General features: G+C 41.6%; 1 protein-coding gene across 1 annotated transcript in view; it reads right to left on the bottom strand.

Moving 5' to 3' along the window:
* Positions 1-19,212, bottom strand: part of AKT1 (AKT serine/threonine kinase 1) — a 98,211-nt gene extending 78,999 nt beyond the window's left edge. The window contains exons 1-2 of the mRNA XM_063439531.1: positions 18,680-19,212; positions 6,388-6,516 (exon numbers count right to left, since the gene is read on the bottom strand). Coding sequence (XP_063295601.1) covers positions 6,388-6,433 — 46 coding nt within the window. The 5' untranslated portion in view covers positions 6,434-6,516; positions 18,680-19,212. The remainder of the gene's footprint in view (positions 1-6,387; positions 6,517-18,679) is intronic.
* Between the last annotated feature and the right edge of the window lie 864 nt (positions 19,213-20,076).

The raw sequence follows: 20,076 nt of genomic DNA, 5'->3' as shown, positions 1-20,076 counted from the left end.
GCATGGAGGTTCTCCCAGCACTGGATTCCAGGTAAGTATTAATTTTCTAGTTTTATTTAAATTGGAGCCGGAGGCCTCCTCCACAGTGCCCTAGAGGGCATATATATATATATATATATATATATATATATATATATATATATATATATATATATTTATATATATATATATATATATATATATATATATATATATATATATATATCTCTCTCTATCTATCTCCTGGAAACGAAAACAAACAATACTCAATATTAGAAGTGGTTTGTTTTTGGCACATCTACAAAGAAATTAAATTAAATCAAAAAATAATTTTCCGGAGAAGTGTGAATAGATGCTAAACTATAACAATTAGTTAGGTTAGCAAGATTGCATTTGATAACAGAAATGATAAACTTTTACCTCTGCACACGGCAGAATTCCGAAGCTAAGTACACTGAATATTATAAATACATAGCTGGAAGAATGCTGGGGTAGTTGCTAAAGATGTGAGATTTTGGACTCCAAGCATTAGTCAAATTTTGTTGCACTTGCATATTTTTCACATTAAAACCTGACTTTACACTCTACCAAAACACACACAATACCGAACCCGACATGAGAGGACCATTGCTGAGGCCCTACAGATAGAACACGACAGGGACCACACGAAGCCCTCCACACACGACGGGAGATCGACAGACCCGACATTAGGATCTACAGCAGGACTGCCCTCAGTACGCGTCCCCAACACCCTCATTACTCACCGCCAACTTGGCGGACAACCGGGCATGCCCAAAGACGCAACTCTGAACAAACCATCCCCAACGGATACGACAGACAGGAACCAAACAGCGTCCCTGACGAGACAAGGCGCTCTAACCCCGGCTGGACACACGACCCGACCAGACCCCCACTCTCCCTACCCTAAAGGCAACCTCCCACCACGACGATACTGGTATGCACAAATACTGGCCCACACCAGAGCAAGAGAGAACGCATTGATTCCTGACTGCTAATCAATGTCGATCTACCACTGTATACCATTGTGCTACAATACTCTTAGGTGTACCCTGCGATGGTACAAATCTGTACGGATGCAACGGTTATACCCCCACCCCAACCCTCCCCCTCTTTTCTTTTCTGTACCCCGTCTCCCGAATATTGATATGTTTATTTACATACACACAAATCCGATAAATAAAGAATGATTTAAAAAAAAAAAAAACCTGACTTTAAACCTACTGGGGGATCAGCGGAGGCGCAATAACGTAAAGATTTCAGGTTTCTGAAGGGGATTACTATTTCTGAACCCCTTGTTACCCCCTTGTGATTGTCTAAACATATAAAAACTACCCACTGAGAAGGTGTGTTCCACGTACCATGACCACAGCCTCACAAGATGTGGTTATTTCTTATAATCTTTTTTTGTGGACCTCTCTAGATATAGTGAGGTAGATAACACCACCAATGATTGCTTCAGCTCCAAACGAAAATCACTTTAAATAACGATGGGGGACCGCTCACGTCTCACTTGCCTGCCACAAGGAAACTTAACATGGTAGTGTTGACCCTGCAGATCTACACACAATGCTGGCTTACAGCTACTCAGACTTTATTCTTTTGGACTTCGCTCAGAAACCATAAACCGTATGCTCGGACTTAACTACATGTGCAATGGATCCTTACTTTTCTGCCATTTGTCATGTACATTATATTTCCCATGAATATTTGTTCCTCTACGTTGTGATGAGATGATACAAAAACAGATTTAATAAAAATAAGCCACATGTCATTACAGCAATAGGGACACCAGCGTACCCCACATCCTGGGGACACAGCAGAGTACTCGGCACTGGAGATGTTGAAGACAAACTCATCACTCATGTTGGAAAAGCATGCCTGAGAAGTTATGGGAGTTTAAGGCATCTAAGGTGCAGGAACCATCAACCCCAAGTACCTATTAACCTTCCTATCAAACATTACTGAAACAATGCTCCACATGTTCTTAATGCATACAGCGTATGAGATCACCAATTTACACAGTATACAATAAGCCTCCTTAACCAGGGATTCTATAAAACTACAGATTACATTCAAGTTACAAGATAACTCCAGGATAAACTTCCTTTGTGTACAGACAAAAAGGGATTGATGCATACATGTATCAGGTGTGAGAAGGGAGGAAAAAAATAAATAAAAATAAAACGTTTAAATCACAAAAAAAAATAAAAAAATTGTCATCTGAAAAGGAATTTCAATCCATCTAAACAGACTACATTACTTAAAATGGTCAGGTTTTTCAGGTTTAAATTGGGTTTTAAATATGAAGGGCACAAAGGTTGATTTAAATATTATTGTTCTGAAATCAATGCACGTAAGCACTATATTACCTAATATTATCACCATCATTTATAGGGAGCCAATAAATAGACTAACAAAGCAACAATAGACAGGATGAAAATATCACCAAATTGAAATTAGCCACCACTGAACACTACCAATACTTTCAGAGGAGGAGTCACACTACTTAGGAGCTTTCATTAGCTCCACTCAGCTAATACTTGCAGTTCAGAGCCAGCCCATTGGCTGGAGTGTCAGCTGATCGCTCTTAGCCAACGAGCTAAACCCTCCACCGCCAATCTTAGCCTAATGCAAAGTTCTTCCAGCTTTGAAAAGCTTTGCTTGTAGTGTTCCTTTAATTCTTCTTCCATGCCCCCCATCCTCCCCCACCATGTAGCATTGGTAAAAATGTATTAAAATTAATTATTTAGAATAGGTGTCTCCAATAAGAAAAGAAAGAAAAAAAAAAGGGGGGTGGGGGGGATTTCTATGCCCCTAGTACATTTCTAAATATATAATCCTCTCATTATTCTACTATAGAATCAGAGATAGAGAAATGTGATAGATCAAGCCTTTAGATCTAATTCTATTTTCCACAAGTCACGAGTCCTTTCTCATGTCTTATCATAAACAACTGATTGTGATTGATGTATTAACACGCATCGCCTCATCACACCCCCCCCCCCCAAAAAGTAAATGTCAATGTTCTCTTTTGATGCACAATTTCTTGCGAGAGATATTTGTTGCGTACAGATTCAATTTTATATTCTTTACGTTCATTTGTCTGTTTGTGCACATTTAATAACATTAAGAGAAAGTTAGTCGTAAGTTAATAAATAATAAAAAAAAAAAAAAAAAGTTCCATTTGAACACCCAGTAGCTAGCTAGCACATACATCTCTAGGTTTCAAGTATTGAAATTAAGTTATCTTTCAAATTCAATTAAAATAAAAAATATACAAAAAAAAAATAATCATCTATAAGAAACATTAACAGGCGTAAGTACACAAAGCAAAAAAAATACATAAGAAAAAAAACAAAACTACACAAAAGTTCAAATAAAAGAAATAAAAAAACCTGCAAATCCTTTCAACAAAAGCATGTAAAAAGGTTTCCCAATGTCAGGTACTTTCCTGAATCTGAATGGAGCACATTGCTTAATAATGGTGTGTATTTGCCATCTGCCTGCAGTCTGCCCTGGGGGGCAGGGATCATGGGAAGAACAAGTCTAGCTCAACTTCCCCATCTCATTTCTGTGAATATTCTATGAAAAAGGACCCATGAAAACACACAAACCCACCGGAAGTCCTATACAGAATGAGCAAGAGGACACTGTGGGAAGGAAGGACAAAGATATAAAAACCAGATACAAATATGCAATGTTATTTCAGTTTGTTTGTTTAGAAAAAAAACAAAAAACAAAGTTCCGATGCTAAAGATACACAGTCACACTATATGTTGCAAAGTATACCTTAAGGATTATCAACCGATTCCTTCTCACACCCCAACTGAAAGGTTTTATTTTACAACAAAAAGGGTCATTTGCAAGCCAGGAATCCAACTGACAAAATAAATACATTATAAAAATAAAAAAAAAAATTTTAAAAAAAAGTTATTGATTTATTTTTCTAAATTTTGTTAACAAAAATATACATACATTTATTCATAACGCTGGATCACAGTGCCATTGGTACGGCTAGAAGGAAGTGTGCAATCTCTGCCTTAGTCATACCTCCTGTAGGGGTGGGCTTTGGGAAGACTGATGCCCTTATTTAGTGTTAAAATGCCTGAAAAATGGATTAACATTAATTGGTGGGACAGTGCTAGAGGACTCCAAACTCTATAACCAATTCAATGAAATGGTTATAGTGCCTACAGTGTCCCTTTAAGACCTGGCACTCGTACTCTAAAGTGTGAAACTTGGTGGCCCGATGCTGACTGACTAGATGAGTGCAGTGCTCAAAGTGAATATTACAGACATCTCTGGGAATTAGCAAAGAAAGGTAACTATCACATTCAGCTAGGACCTGGTAGCATCACTGCATTTTCGTTCAATGACGGAGACCTAATATGGTCTCTCTGCATCCCCCCCACCAGCATGGACACACTGTAATTATTGATCAGTTCTCTGTGTGAAGCCCTGGAGAGGATGCATGATCATATGTCAGCTTGTCACAATAACATCCAGGAGCAAAGAAAGGCGATACATCCTCACATGTACCAATCACAGTGCAGGGAGCTCACAAATGGCCACAATGTATTTTCCAAAGTAGCACGCAACAGAATTACAAAACAAAGCAAAAAAGTGTTGGGTAGTTGTGGGGCCGGCTAAAATACCAAACAGCTTGACGACTGTCCAGTGATATGTAAGCTATTTTAACGAATAAAAATGAAGGGAAGCCATTTGCATAATTTACAGTAACGCCAAAATGTGGCATGCGCACAACCAGCAACCATTTAGTTCTTTAGAGAAGCTGTGGGCATACAGAGTGATGGTTTAAAATACACAATCTGTATTGTGCATGTACGGTCAGAGAGATCAAAGGGAAAAGCGTGCATGTATCTTGCTTCTCCCATTAACTGCATTAAGACACCACGTATTAACAGGGATTGATGACTGACTTAAGGGACACTTTGGGATGGAGTAGACCCTCCACCACCTGTTAAATGATTTGTACATCTTATCTTTGAACCACCTGTTTTAAAAATAGTTTCATTCATGTTTTTCTTGAATAAAAGTCAAAGAAGCCAAGCCGGCAACTCTTCGCACAGCAACGAACAAAATGAAACAGGCCTGAACGCAATACATTTCATTCATGAAAAAGGAGGAACGGAGACATCCGTGGCCGACTTCTGTAACCACGTTTAATTTTCAGTTCATAGGAATAAAGCTAAGTGAGGCCTGATCTCCAGCTGACAGTACAATCAAAAGCAGACCTAAACCTTCATTCACAAGAGCCACACGTCACTCCCCATTACTTTACTCGTAACTTCACTGATGAAAAAGGTCTTAGAGAGTCTCATGCTTGTTGTTGCTGTTGCACCTGCTCTCATACACACGTACCAGAGAGGAAATATGAAGTATGAAGTATTCAGAATATTAAAAAGCAAACAAACAAAAAAAACAGCATAGTAGTCTAAACTACACATTACATTTACAGGAACACTACAAGAACAATGATCAGTACAGTGTGCTCAAGTGGTTATGGTTCTAACAGTGCCCACATTTATCAGCCAAATAACCTTCAAGCTATAGCGAATAATCTTTGACTTTATTATATTATTATGCAAGGATTAAAACCCAATGACTACATTGAGATGTTTACTGGTGCTTTCTGGGGCTTCTCTTTAAATAGAACACTGCAGCGTTCGGAATATAAATATCTGAATTCCTAACGCTACAGCCTTGAGGACCTTTATCAACTACAGGCCCTATAACCAGTTCAATAATACGAAGTTGTAAAAGTAACTACAGTGTCCTTTTAAATGGTTACTACAACCACCATGAATACTTTAGTAATTTGAATGGCCATGGAGGTAGGAGAATGTATGTACAGTGTGAAACACTTGCAACAAAGTTTACTTAGTATGTGCAGTGTTTCAGCTACGGTACATGTGGGTAGCCCAGAGCTCTGTTCCAGGCTAACTAATGTCAATTCTGTGCATAAAATAAATCTGTTGTCAGCGAGCACTGCACACTGGCAATGGACATACAGAATCCATGACACCCTCCCCACTCACCACCCCCTTCCGCCCCGCGCCAGCTCAGATTGCTCACATACACTCTGGGCCGGCAAAATGGTCCAATCACAGGCTTTGCTATGAGAAACCTGAGACTGGACCACACAAGGCCCTGACTCATGTCAGGAGTGGGCGTGGAAGTCAGCTCTGGGTTGGAGTAACCTTTTGATACAAAGCTTTACGAGAAGGATTTCATAGATCGCACGAAGCTAGGAATACAATGCATTTATTTTAGGCTAAGCATGAACAAAGTGGTCTATGAATTGTTTAAAGAAACAGCAAAACATCAGCATTTTATGTGAAAGGAATAAACATTTTGGATTCCTACCTCGTTTGTGCAGCCAGCCCTCTTTCACAATTGCTACTTCATTCATAATGACCGCAATGAGTGCTCAGCACCAGCACACAGACAGACGGGAGGGTAAAAAGCTAATTTTCTGTATTTTTTTCTTTCTTTCTAGAAAAGGAAACAAAGAGCGGTATTAGATATCATAGCACACAGGAGAAAGAAACAGACACAAATCTTACAGTTCACATATATATATATAAAAAAAAATAAAAAATAATATATATATATATATATATATATATATATATATATATATATATATATATAAATAAATGGGCCACAAGTTTATACATTCTGCTGTCATGAACTTCTTGACCTCCGCTCTATGTTATATGTAAATGACTTGTCAAATATCCCCATTTTATAATTGTAAAAATGCTGTGGCATATGTTGGCGCTATATAAAAGGCGATAATAGGGGGGCGGGGCCTGACTGGCTAATCGAGCGGACGCACATGTTATGAGCTCCTTAGCTAAACCGATGGAAAACGCAACTGACCGCAGCCAAGCAGTAGGTTTTCACCGCACAACCCACGGGCTGAAAAGGGGGGACCGTGCTGATCCGAAAGACACCAAACTTGGAGCCGTCCGGGTTTGGACCGCCAGCCTTTACCATACTGCGGCCTACAAGCCTATCAGGCGCAGGAGAGACTGCCACTCTCCAGCGCCGACCTCTGATAATGAGAGCGGACACCTGCATCTCCCCTCCCACCCCCCCCCCATTAGGACCGGGGGGGTAATCCCGGTCCCGGGAGGCCCTCCACGACTACACCAAATGCTTCTCGAGTATCATAGCAGAGCAGCACCCAAGATGGCAGATCGCACAAACAACCCCACTACTGAGGCCTACCTAGCAGCCTCCCAAGCACGTCTGAATCTTATCTTTGAAAGGTTTTGGGCACGATTGGAGGCACGGCTGGAGGGCACACCAATCCCCAACCGACATACATCTGAACCTGCGAAATCACAGTCCTACTTGCACAGTCCCGCCAAGCACCCAAAGCCAGCAGGCATGCAGACGAACCTGCGGCGCCCCCGCAAGAAGAAGCCGCGAACTCTGAGAACACACATGCCGATCACCCCACGGAGGCTTGCATATCTCAAGGGAAAGCGCGTGGTTATGGGTAGCATAGACAGGAGACAAGCTATCGGGACTCTGACATACACAGCCCCACAAAATGGCGGACCGGAGGGCAGGAGCACCACGAGGCACCCAAGCACAGTACAGTCTCATGTCTCTGCGAAAAGTACACACCTGCATGACACCCCAGCATCGACGATCTGGTGTACCCAATTCCAGAGCATTGGCAGATCTGGGATCGGCTGACCCCCGGATCCTATGGGTCATGGGGATGGATCCTGAACCCCCCCCCCCCCCCGGCTATTACTGAGACGGAGTTCATTACAAGCTGATACCCCCCATACGCACACAAACTTGCCTTGCTTGTCTAGTTTTATTTCATCTTCTATATGCACCCTAGTCATTGCTCTCCCCGCTGACAGTATCACAGAGACCCGGCTGATACCCTCCATGTCTCCCATCCCTCTAGTTAGTCACTCACACAAGCTAGGGTTCATGCTCCCAGCAGATTTTTGAACATAACTAGCACCCAATTCTTGATGATGTTAACATGTACCCTCTACTCACCAGCGAATAGGTCTATCTAACCTGTACTAAGGGTCTCCCACCATTATTAACTTGTCTAGCATGCGTTCAACCTGTTTCAAAATATGTTTTAAAAAGTGCAATTCCTTTATGTGCCATAACACTGTACCAACGATGTATACGCTTGTCAATGTTGTTGTGGCATAACAAGCCTGTATGTTAACCTTTGCACACAAAAATAAAGAATTAAAAAAAAAAAGGCGATAATAATAATAATAATAATAGAAATAACAACAATACGTAAAGCCTACATGTGGACCATGAAAACCAGGCCTGAATGCCAACTGAGCTTCACATGATTATGGACCCCAGGAACTACACTTCAGGCTAATCAAACAACTGAAACTGGTGTCCCAATACGGACAGCGAGATTTACACATTAGACATTAAGCTCAGATCATCTTCACGATGGGCTAGTATTAGTAATTACTAAAATGTCCTGAGCTAACACAGCCATGACTACCATACTATACTGAGCATTTCATTATGCAACTAAAATTAATATTTTAGCAAGCAACTCAACTAGAACCTGGTTTCTCAGTCTGTGTTACACCTACTCCAAGGGGTACGCGCACTAAAATCAGAGGGTACACCAGGAGCCAGGGCCAATTTCTCACACGGCCACATCCTCAGGGTGTCAGTCAGGAGAGGGACAGCATGGCCAACCGGGAGATCAAATATCTCCCTCAAAGGCCATCCAATTCTTCTGCAGTGGTTCCTGCAAGGCCGGCGTTCTCTGTCCTGCACTGTATCAGAGCATTGCAGCATGTTACCACGGGAAAGCTCTGATACATTTCCTGGCACCGGCTGGAAGGACATGACTGCACCCCAAAGGGGGTGCAGACATGCGACTTCTCTTGCCGACCCACCAGGGACCAGGATTCCCCCCCCTAATGTCCGAAAGCTATATGTTTGTGTGTCAGTGTCCTCTGTGTGTAACTATTATCTATTATATTATTGTTTTGTGACTTTCATATTTCAGATTAATAGTTCATATTAATTTTAAAAATATTTTTTACTAGCTTTAAATCAGGCTTTTTCTCCAATATGGGATTAACTCAGTGTCTGTACATTTCATCTGAAATTAAAATCATTGGAAAGGACTTTAGTTTCCAGGTCTAGAAAGGCAGGGGTACCTATGAATTTATTTTAGACCTGCAGGGGTACTTCTCTGTAAACTTAGAATAGTGTTTACCGGTAGTTATCATGCAATCACCCGGCGGGACCAAGCTAACTTTCCAAACTGCACTAATTCATTTTGACTACTCGCCGTAGGCTGTAGTGGTTTTGGTGCTTGGAGTGTCCCTTTAAGATGGACAAAACGGATACTGCAAAGGAGGAAGAAAAGCTTCCTCCTTCTAAACAAAACAGCTCCAGGAGGCATTTATAGCAAATCATTCATAGCAGTTAACTTGCAACTCACTACTTATAAGTCACCCAGGAGAAGAAGATGGCCATTCTCTGCACCGTAACCCTTGCAATCACTCAGAATTATGATGCTTAGATGACCATTTAAGTTCTGCAATTAAAAAAAAGTGTCCAGAACAGGAAATAATCAGCCCAGGAGGATGTCCCAATAATATTTCTAGTGCACATGCAGAGTTTATTCCAGTACACACAACATCGCTGGCAGAACATAGTGAAAATCAGCTTTCTGCATATCAATATAGGACTAGAGTTTTAAAGGTGCAAAAACAGGAAACACTGCTTGTTAGGAGCGAGGGAAAGAACATATAGGCTTAAAGGACCACTATAGGCACCCAGACCACTTCAGCTCAATGAAGTGGTCTGGGTGTCAGGTCCTTCTAGTGTTAACCTTGCAGCTGAAAACATAGCAGTTTTAGAGAAACTGCTATGTTTCACTGAGGGTTAATCCAGCCTCTAGTGGCTGTCTCACTGACAGCCGCTAGAGGCGCTTCCACGCTTCTCACTGTAAAAATCACAATGAGAAGACGCTGACGTCCATAGGAAAGCATGGAGTAATGCTTTCCTATGGGCTGTTTGAATGCTCGAACGTCTCACGCGCATGCACATTCGGATCTGACGACGGCAGCAAGAGGAGAGTTCCCCAGTGCTGAGGGAGCCCTGCGCTGGAGAAAGCTGAGTGACTGAAGGGGTTTTAACCCCTTCAGCCCAACGGGAGTGGGACTCTTAGGGTGGGGGACCTAAAGACCCTGTAGTGCCAGGAAAACAAGTTTAAGTTTAGATAAAATACTGCTCCAAATATGCTTGGATTGCCCAATTATCTCTCTGCAGATAGTGGGATTGTATGACAGACAGACAGACAGACAGACACAAAGAAACACAAGGTACAAAAGTGTCCGCTTTTTTAAAAAAGATGGCTTTGTGTGTGTCAACTCTGACTACGGTTAGTGCTATATGATTTTCATCAGAGACCTCAGACTGCAGCACAGTAGCCAACATGAAGGAAAACATGGAGAATGAGGGACAGGGATGTCAGGAGCAAGGTGGAAATGCTGCAAAACATTGTTCCCCTAAACCATTAATGAGCTTTTAAGAAGTACAGCTAATTACTTAAAGGAACACAATCGTGTCAGGAATACGAATATGTGGTTCTGACACTGCAGTTTTCAAAGCATTGTTTAGGTGTCCGGCTTTCCCTTGACTCTTTGGAAAGGTGTTTAAACTCACCTTTTTTCCAGTGCCGCACCAGTCTCACTGCACCTGTCGGAAACCTCTGTGGCGGAAAAGATGAAATTTGCCGACCTCAGCCAATCCAATGCTTTCTTATGGGAAAGCATTGGGAGGCTATTGCGCATGCACTGTAAAACGCTGCACAGTGTTAATCAACATCTCCTCGTAGAGACACATTGAATCATTGCATCTCTATGTGGAACGTCCAGTGTCTCCATTCAGAGAATGGAGATCCTGAATATAGGTGCTGCACACGGTGCAGAATTGACCCAGGAAGCAGCTCTAATGGCAGTCTGAGTCACTGTCACTAGAGGTGTTACTAGCCAGCAATGTAAACACTGAAATGTAAACACTGAAAGAAATAAAAAAAATCAAGGTTTACCATAAAAAGCCTGCAAGGACATGCTGTACACAGCAGAACAAAATGCATATATGTTTTGATCCTTTTACATTTGCAAATATTTCCTACAACAAACATTGTATTTATGAAGAGCAACAACAGAGAATATAAAAAATAATAATAATTAAATAGGGCTGACATTACAAAAATGCTAGAGCTAACTTAAGTGCAGTCAGCGGTAAAAGAAAAATGACTGCCCTTAAAAGCCACATATTTAAAAAGACACGAGACCACGCCATTTTAAAGAGGGGGTATTATAATAAACCAAACATGACTACAATACAGAACGTACAGGGTCTTCTATACTACTCCACATAAACACTATAAGTAGAGCTTGGGACGCCCTAAGTCAATATTAAAAGAGGAATAGTGAAAATGTAATGTCAAAAACATGTTTAGAGCCAAAATGCCAACACAGAACCAAATCACAAGACAAGGAACCTGGGATCCTGTACAAACAAACATTGTACAGTTATCTCATTGCAAAGACTGGTGAAGTGATACATTGTAACATAACAAGCAAACACAAGAATTATTCATTCAATTGTGCAAATTATAAAGCATGGATCTACGGCAAATACCATCACAAGCAAACTTTCCTGACAATGCTACTGTTGGATTGTACCCTTATCATTTGCAGCCAGTGGCTTGCTGGGAATTACAGGAGTTGTAGTTCAATAAATAAGAGGCAGCTAAAGTCTACAACTTGGCAGGTAAAAAGAACAAAAAGGGGGATTCCCTTAGAGTGGAAAGCACACATAGATTATCTGATCACAGATTATGTGTGGATCAAATTTACTTAACTATCAACATCCGTCTTACGACGAACATGAGATCAAGTCACAAACTTGAACCCTGGATTCTCTGAAAACTAGCATTTGACATAACTTTCTGTGGACATTCTCTAATAGTATTACAACTTCCAACAATGACTCATTTTGCTTTAGGAATCCTTAACCCTTAAATGGCATTGACAGTCAAACTATTCACTTCCTAGAGTATTGTGATTATGTTGCTCTCTTTGTCCATTGCACTAACAAGGATGTGATGTCATAAATGGAAGGGAGTTGGTTTTTATTATCTAAACCAGGGGTTCCCAATTAATTTTTCCCGTGGAACCCTTTGACATAATGTGCTAAAGACGTGGAACCCCCAAAAAATGTAGGCGCCGTAGCGCAGATAGTAAACAGATAGTAGTACTTAGGAGCAGGTGTGCTTTTTTGTGTACAGTTGGTGTTTGTATACAGGGGTCAAGTCCTGGGCAATAAAGTGTGGGAACCCCCACCCCAAAAAGGAAACAATATACACTTGTATGCATATATAAACACATGCACACTGACAGGTGCACACATACACACTCACATACACTCGTAGAGAGACACAAACTCGTAGACACACACAGAAACACGCAAATTATTATTATTTTTTAAAATTTAAAAATGTCCACCCAGCCTCCCTACCTGGAGAGCTGCCATAGACCAGTTCCTGGGGTTCAGTGGGGCTTCAGTGCGGCGGGCGCCTGTCTCCCGGTCAGGCGCGGCGAGGGAGCTGTGTTTTCCCATCTCTGTACGGGCTGTCTACTGATGCCGGGAGTCAGAATCTGATGTCATATTCCGGCTCCCGGCACCAGCAAACGGCACGCAAGGGAGCTAAGCTGGGAGAACACCGCTCCCTCGCCGCGTCTGAACGGGAGACAGGCGCCTGCCGGGGGGGTCCATCAGGTTGCTATTGGGCCACCTCTTGTGCCCCCAATAACAGGGGGAACACGGGGAGCACTTGGGGACGGCATTTTTTGCCGCCCCTGAGTGCCTGCAGGAGCAACGGGAATGGCGTTACAGCTGTAAAAAAAAGTGCAGGAATGCCGTTCCCATGTGTTCCTGCAGGACTCGAGCCCTGTTTGTATATAATGTTACAGTTTTGATACAGGGATGTGTTTGCATATAATGTTTGCATTTGCGCGCAGGGGTGTGCTTGGATGTAGTGTTCGCTTTTAAATGCGGATGTACATTTATGTGTAGTATTAGTGTTTGAGTGAAGGATGTGTTTGTATATAAATTAGAAATTTGAATCCAGGAGTTTTTGTATGTAATGTTTGTGTTTGCAGGAGTGTGTTTGCATGTTGGTGTTTGATTGCTGGGATGTATGCACATATGGATTGCTGTACGTATGCCACATACATACACACACACAAACAAATTAACACACAGACACACATAAAAACTTTGACACATACACATTCATATACACACTGACATATATACACACAGACACACACACCAATACACGCAGTGACATATACACAAACCTTGACACAAACTCAGACACAAATACAAACACATACATACTCTCACTGACAAGCGCGCACACACACAAACTCCTTAACAGACACACAATTTATTTATTTTTTTTACTCCACCGAGCCTCCCTACCTTTGGGAGTGCTGGCATTGAGTCTATTTCCTTGGGGTCCAGTGGGGTTGCTGGGCTGAGTGCGTGGCGTGTAGTCCCTGGGTTCCAGTGGGACTGCTGGGCTAAACGGTTGGCGTGCAGGAGCAGTGATTTTCCTGCTCAGCTCCCTTGTGCGCCTCTTAGGGATGCCGACTCCAGCATCACTGTGGTACGCGCGAGGGAGCTGAGCAGGGGAGAGTGCTCCCTCGCTGCCCGCCTCAATTAGCAGTGGCATCCGACCAGGCTAAATCGCGGCGGCCATTTTGTTTGCTGAAATTACAGTGGAACCCCATTTGTGTTCAACAGAACACAGATTGGGAAACGCTGATCAAAACTAATGGTGGATTTAAAAAAAAAAAAAAAAATATTTTTATTCGGTTTTTCAAAACAGATTTAATATGTAGATGTGCCACTTGAAGAATGGCAATAATTCGCCTGTTTTTAAACTAGCATTATTACAGTTTTAGAGGATCACCCCAGGCATTGCAACAATTGCAGCCCACTGTAGTTGTTATGGTGCCAGGCACACACTTGCGCTAACCAATGACAAGTAGTCAAACCGTTTTATTGTGGTTTGACAGTTTACCTGACTCCTACTGGGCACCAATTCCATATCCAGTCAGATGTCTCTACATAAATCATTTTAGAGTCATCTCAATGACTTTCCACCACACTCTTTGATGGAAAGTGCTCAGCTAAAGCTCTCAGACATAGTGCATTCCTGCTTAGTTCTGTAGAGCTAACTGGATTTCCTCAGGAGAACACTGGAAGGAGGGAATGTGGCAGAGGGTGCCAATCGAAACAAGTTATCAAACCATACTAAGAATACTTTGAATACATACTGTATAAATTAGAAGGAAGAGTGTAAGCTCTGGCTTAGCCATAACACCAGTGGCCAGGGAAACAGCGTTTAAAGAGACACTTCACTGCACAAATAAAAAACAACAACGGTTTGTTAGCTATACCCCCAATAAAACAGGCATGCATTTAAAGAAACACTACATACTCCTAAAGCACTTTAGCTTGCTAAAAAAACAAAACAAACAAAAAAAAACTATGTATGAAGAGTGTGTCCTCTTTTTTTCTTTTTCCAAAAAGTGCAGATTTTGATAGAAATTGACACTTATAAATTAACCTGGTTACACCACCCTGGCTGTCAATCAGACAACAGGTCCTGTTACTTCCTGGTTTAGTTAGCTCAGTGGAGCTAAACGCAAGAGGCAGCAACTACTCAGAGCACCAGCCTTGCAAAGACTTATCATTGAGCTGCATTAGGAAGTCTGTGATAGGACAGCCACAGAAAATCTGGGCAGGGTTAGAAAAGGAGGGCATGCACACACTTTTGACATGAAGCACTTCAGCGAGCTAAAGTGCTTTAGGTGTTTGGAGTGTCCCTTTAAGCTGATCTAAAATAGTTTAACACTGAATGAAGGGACAACGCCAGAGGACTCCAAGACACTATAACCAATTCAATGAAATGGCTATGGTGCCTGTGCCTACACGGTCCCTTTAAATTAAATGTTTGCTCTGATCACTCAGTATTTGAGAAACCGATAACAGGGGGAAGCACACAGGCAGTACCCATACTCTAGCTTTGAGCGTTTTACATATACTGTGCTATTTGTCCCAAATATTAACATTTTTGACTCTGTTAAAAAGATCCAGAGTTTGCCATTCAAACTGCCTATGTTCTTCAGCCCATGTGAATATTTAATCTATTCTATCCTTTTAACTAGTTTCTTCTCAGAGTAGATAGGTTATTGCAGCAAACTTGATATTGTGACATCTCTACTTCTAGCAACGTTTAAAGGGACATTGTATTCAGTATGACCATTTCATCTGATTGAATTGCTAATAATGCATGGAGTCCCCTGGCATTGTCCATTCATTCAGTGTTAAAACATTTTCAGTTTGAATAAGGATCCCTGGCCACCCACAGCCAAGTCGCCAGTGGAGGTATGGCTAAGACAGATTACACTCTTCCTTCTAGCGCCATACTGATTCATACCAGCAGTTGGCACTATGATAGGCTGAATGAGGTCAGCTGACACTCCTGGCCAATCAGAGCCACCGACTAATGTTTTGGCTAATGCTTCCTTGTTAGCCCAAGCAGCATAGAGGGGATGGACTGCTGGATACTCTTGTTTAACATTAAACAATTTAAAAACTATTATAAAACACTGAAAGGACAGCACCAGGACAGCTACACACTAACCAAAATGAAATGAAGCTATTACAGTGCCTATAGTGTCCCTTTAAATTAACTTATTTCAGTGGTGGTTAAAGGAGCACTATAGAGCCAGGAAAACATACGCGTTTTCCTGGCTCTATAGGATCCTTGGGTCCCCCTCACCCGGCTCTTTTTTCCAGCGCCGGGGTCTCTCCTCCTCCTTTCCCGTCATCGGCTGAATGCGCATGCGCAGCACAAGCCGCACATTCAGCCTGTCTCATGGGAACGCATTCTCAATGCTTTCCTATGGACGCTGGCGTCTTCTCACTGTGAAAAATCACCGTGAGAAGCGCGGAAGCGCCTCTAGCGGCTGTCAATGAGACAGCCACTAGAGGCTGGATTAATCCATATGTAAACATAGCAGTTTCTCCTAAACTGCTATGTTTACATCAGAAAGGGTTAATCCTAGGGGGACCTGGCACCCAGACCACCTCATTAAGCTGAAGTGGTCTGGGTGCCTATAGTGGTCCTTTAAATCTGTTCTCAGAATCTGAAGTCTCCACTGGCCTACTTCACTTTTGGTTATCCTCACAGCATTATCAATCATGAATTGCCTATACCAGGGGTGCCCAAAAGGTAGATCCGCAGATTTTGTAGAACTACAACTCCCATGATGCTTTTTCCTTTAGAACGCCTTTCATGGAAGCTGTAGTTTTAAAACATCTCGGGATCTACCTTTTGAGCACCCCTGGTCTACACGATCATAATTTCACGGGGTAGGTAACCTTTGGCACTCCAGCTGTAGTGGACTACATATCCCATAATGCTAGAGAACCATGACGCATATATCATGAGAAAATACTGAAATATATATGGGGCTCAAAAAGTCATACTTAAAGATAAAAACTATCCTTTAGATCCAGAATATAGTTTTAAGCAATTGCATGTGTCTCTGCCGTATTAAATATGCTGCATACAACATGTATGACAGTTGGAACACCTGCAATTATGAGTTATATTGTAACATTATGAATGAAACATTATGACTCTTACAGCTATTAAGTCAATACAAAATCAGAGAGTGCTCATTTCTATTATTATTCTGACCAAGTAAATACTTGTAGGATTAGTCACTCCTCACTTGACTACTCTCATTTTTTAGCCCTGGGGATCAAAAGAAGGGGGGAAAAAAAATTAACAACGTTTAAAAAGACATCACTTAGAAAATATGATCTTGAGAAGCGATTAGTTGTTTAGAAAAAAATGGAGAAAATAAAAGACAATTACAAGGTTTTCCTTTTTTTTTTTCAGAGAGAGAAAAAAAAAAAAAACCACGCTCCTCATGCAAAAAGTGTTAAAACAAAATAAGTCAACATTCAAATGTAATTATATTAAAGAGTTAAGATAGTGATGTCGAAGTAGGAAAGCCATCACCCCAGGGTGAAATGTTTGTTAAATGGAAACAAAATCCAATTACTTTATGATATTTTGGAAAAGTATTATGTAAAACTTTACAGAAAAAAAATATATATATTTTGAGTGTAATTTTTTTTTTTGGGGGGTGGGGGGGGGGGGGAAGGGGTCTAAATTTAGATTTAATTACTTTCATCCATTAACTATAGTAATTAAATAATTGCTAGTAACAGGTCCTGTAAACAATATAATCTTATTTATATTAAACAATTTTATGAAAAGAAAAAATGAATAAAAATGATGCATGTATCTTTGCTACTAAAAGTAATCTGTGAGTTGCCAATCTAACAAAACTTATCAATATATATATATATATATATATACACACACCTATTTACAAGGAGACTAATTATGCAATATCCACAGGCAGCCAGTGAGTTAAATGCAGTGCAGGGTTGCCATGGGAACATGCCAAATATGAAGCACACACACTTTCCCTCTCCTGTTAATGGAACATTCTTTTTTCCAAGTAAACAGTGTTTTTTGATTCTTCTGCATTCCTAGAAGCCTGGGTACCAGGTGGTCTGTCTGCCTGCAGCTGGCATCCTAGATGCACAAACCAGGACAGGGCTCTGTCATACTGAGCCAAAGCAGCCACATTACAGTATGTGCGCAGGAAGTGGGCATTTCTTTTTTTTTTTTTTTTTTTATAAAGGGGAGGGAGGGCTATAGTGGAGAAAGAAAACAAAATCTAATGTAATAACATTTTAATCACTGAAATAATGGAGTCATATTTAAGTTAAAATCCCATTTATATTCCCAGGAAGGAAAAAAAAAAAAAAAAAGCTACATTGTATCATACACATGAAGAATGCAGCAGTAATAAAATAATTCAGTCACACACACACCAATCACACAGGATACATTGCATCACTGAAAGGAGGAGAATACCAGCTGGATAGAATATAGAGCATCTGTCCAGGTGTACCAATGCAAAAAGGCAAAATTATATATAAAAAAATTAAAAGCAAACACTGTCAATTCTGGTCAGCTTAGAATTGATCCAGCCCCAGCCCTTCCCTAGAAAAGATCAGTCTGTGTCTCTCTCTCTCTCTCATGTTTCAAGCAAACAACAGGGCTGGATACAATCCCTGCATTGCCCATAAAGCAGCAATGGCCACATACCATGCACATGCAGTGTGTGTGTGTGTGTGCAGGAGGTGTGCATGCATGTGCAGCTAGGATGGATTTCCTGCGCATTAGATGCAGTTTGCATGCTTCTCCCTGCAATGTACTAACAGAGCAGAGGGCCTTTCCTGGGATGGAGGGGAATGAAACACCCCCCTCCTGCCAAGTTTAGCACAATAGGGGGACCCCAGACAGATGTGTCTTGGATTATTAAGGTGTGCTATGGAAGGAGGCCCCCCTCCATCATGGCCAGAATAGGGTGTGGGTGCTGACACAGGGTGTGTGTGCCTCAGGAGGGGGGGTAGAGGATTGGGTGGGGGTGGTATGACTTACATGATTTCAAGAGGTAATAAGTGAGCTGAGCCTGGAAGGAGAGCAGTCACCGGGGCTTGGGGCCTACTGGTGGATTGCAGCCAGCTGAAGCCTAAACCATCACCGAGGGGAGCAAGAGAGGGAAGGGAGAGGAAAGAAGGAGGGAGGGGGGGAGCAGACAGAGAGGGGGAGAGGGTGGGAGGAGGAGGAGGAAGGAAGGATAGGGCTTGCTGCTTGTAGTGGTGCTGCTGCTGTTTGCAGATTCAGCCCATTGATTGCATGGAGGGATGGGAGGTCCTGGCTGCTGTCACCCTGGGAGGTAGGTGCCCTCTGGATGCTGGATCTGGTCCCCCTGTATCAGCCCTGGTTCATCCTTCTTGTAGTGGGTCAGCTGAGCCTGGCTGGGTCTGGGTGTCTTCCTCCCCTGCACACACTGTGATCTGCCTTCTCTTCCTTTCCCCAGCCTCTCTCTCTCTCTGTGTGTGTGTGCCTTCCACCCTGCCTCTCACTGGATGACCACCGGGTCCTACCGCCCGCAGGCTTCCCTGCACAGCTCTGCTAGGGAACCCATCACAGCACAGCAAGGGAGGAGTCAGTGTCTGCCCAGCAGCCAGGTGAGAATTAACCCCTGCACTGCTGGAGGGAGCAGATAGTCTAAAAACACACAGACCCACATGGGACTAGCAGTGACATTTACCAATGCATTCATTTTATATTTACAGAGCTTTCATTTAACCTTTATCATACATACATTCATTTCATTATCACTTTCTCCATGCATTCATTTTATTTAAACTATGGCTTTTTTGTTTGTTTGTTTGTTTGTTTTTGCTTTTTTTATGCACTTATATTACTTTTACCATGTATTTACTTGACTTTTGATTTATTTAATACAACAAAGAACAACATTCCACATTCCTGTATATGAGGTGACTGCACACACATTCGATGTACACAGCATACAGCTACATGTATGAGGCACAAGCCAGGCTTTCACAGTTTCAGGTGTAAGATACATACTGTATGTATTAGATTAGATTCAGGTGTTAGATACATAATGTATGTATCAGATTAGATTCAGGTGTTAGATACATACTGTATGTATCAGATTAGATTCAGGTGTAAAATACATACTGTATGTATCAGATTAGATTCAGGTGTAAGATACATACTGCATGTATCAGATTAGATTCAGGTGTAAGATACATACTGTATGTATTAGATTAGATTCAGGTGTAAGATACATACTGTATGTATTAGATTAGATTCAGGTGTAAAATACATACTGTATGTATTAGATTAGATTCAGGTGTAAAATACATACTGTATGTATTAGATTAGATTCAGGTGTTAGATACATACTGTATGTATTAGATTAGATTCAGGTGTAAGATACATACTGTATGTATCAGATTAGA

Source organism: Pelobates fuscus, chromosome 13 (genome assembly GCF_036172605.1).
Source record: "Pelobates fuscus isolate aPelFus1 chromosome 13, aPelFus1.pri, whole genome shotgun sequence".
In the NCBI taxonomy this organism is placed as follows: domain Eukaryota; kingdom Metazoa; phylum Chordata; class Amphibia; order Anura; family Pelobatidae; genus Pelobates; species Pelobates fuscus.
Note: the sequence above shows the minus strand (reverse complement) of the source record. Positions and strands in the feature narration are given on the sequence as shown.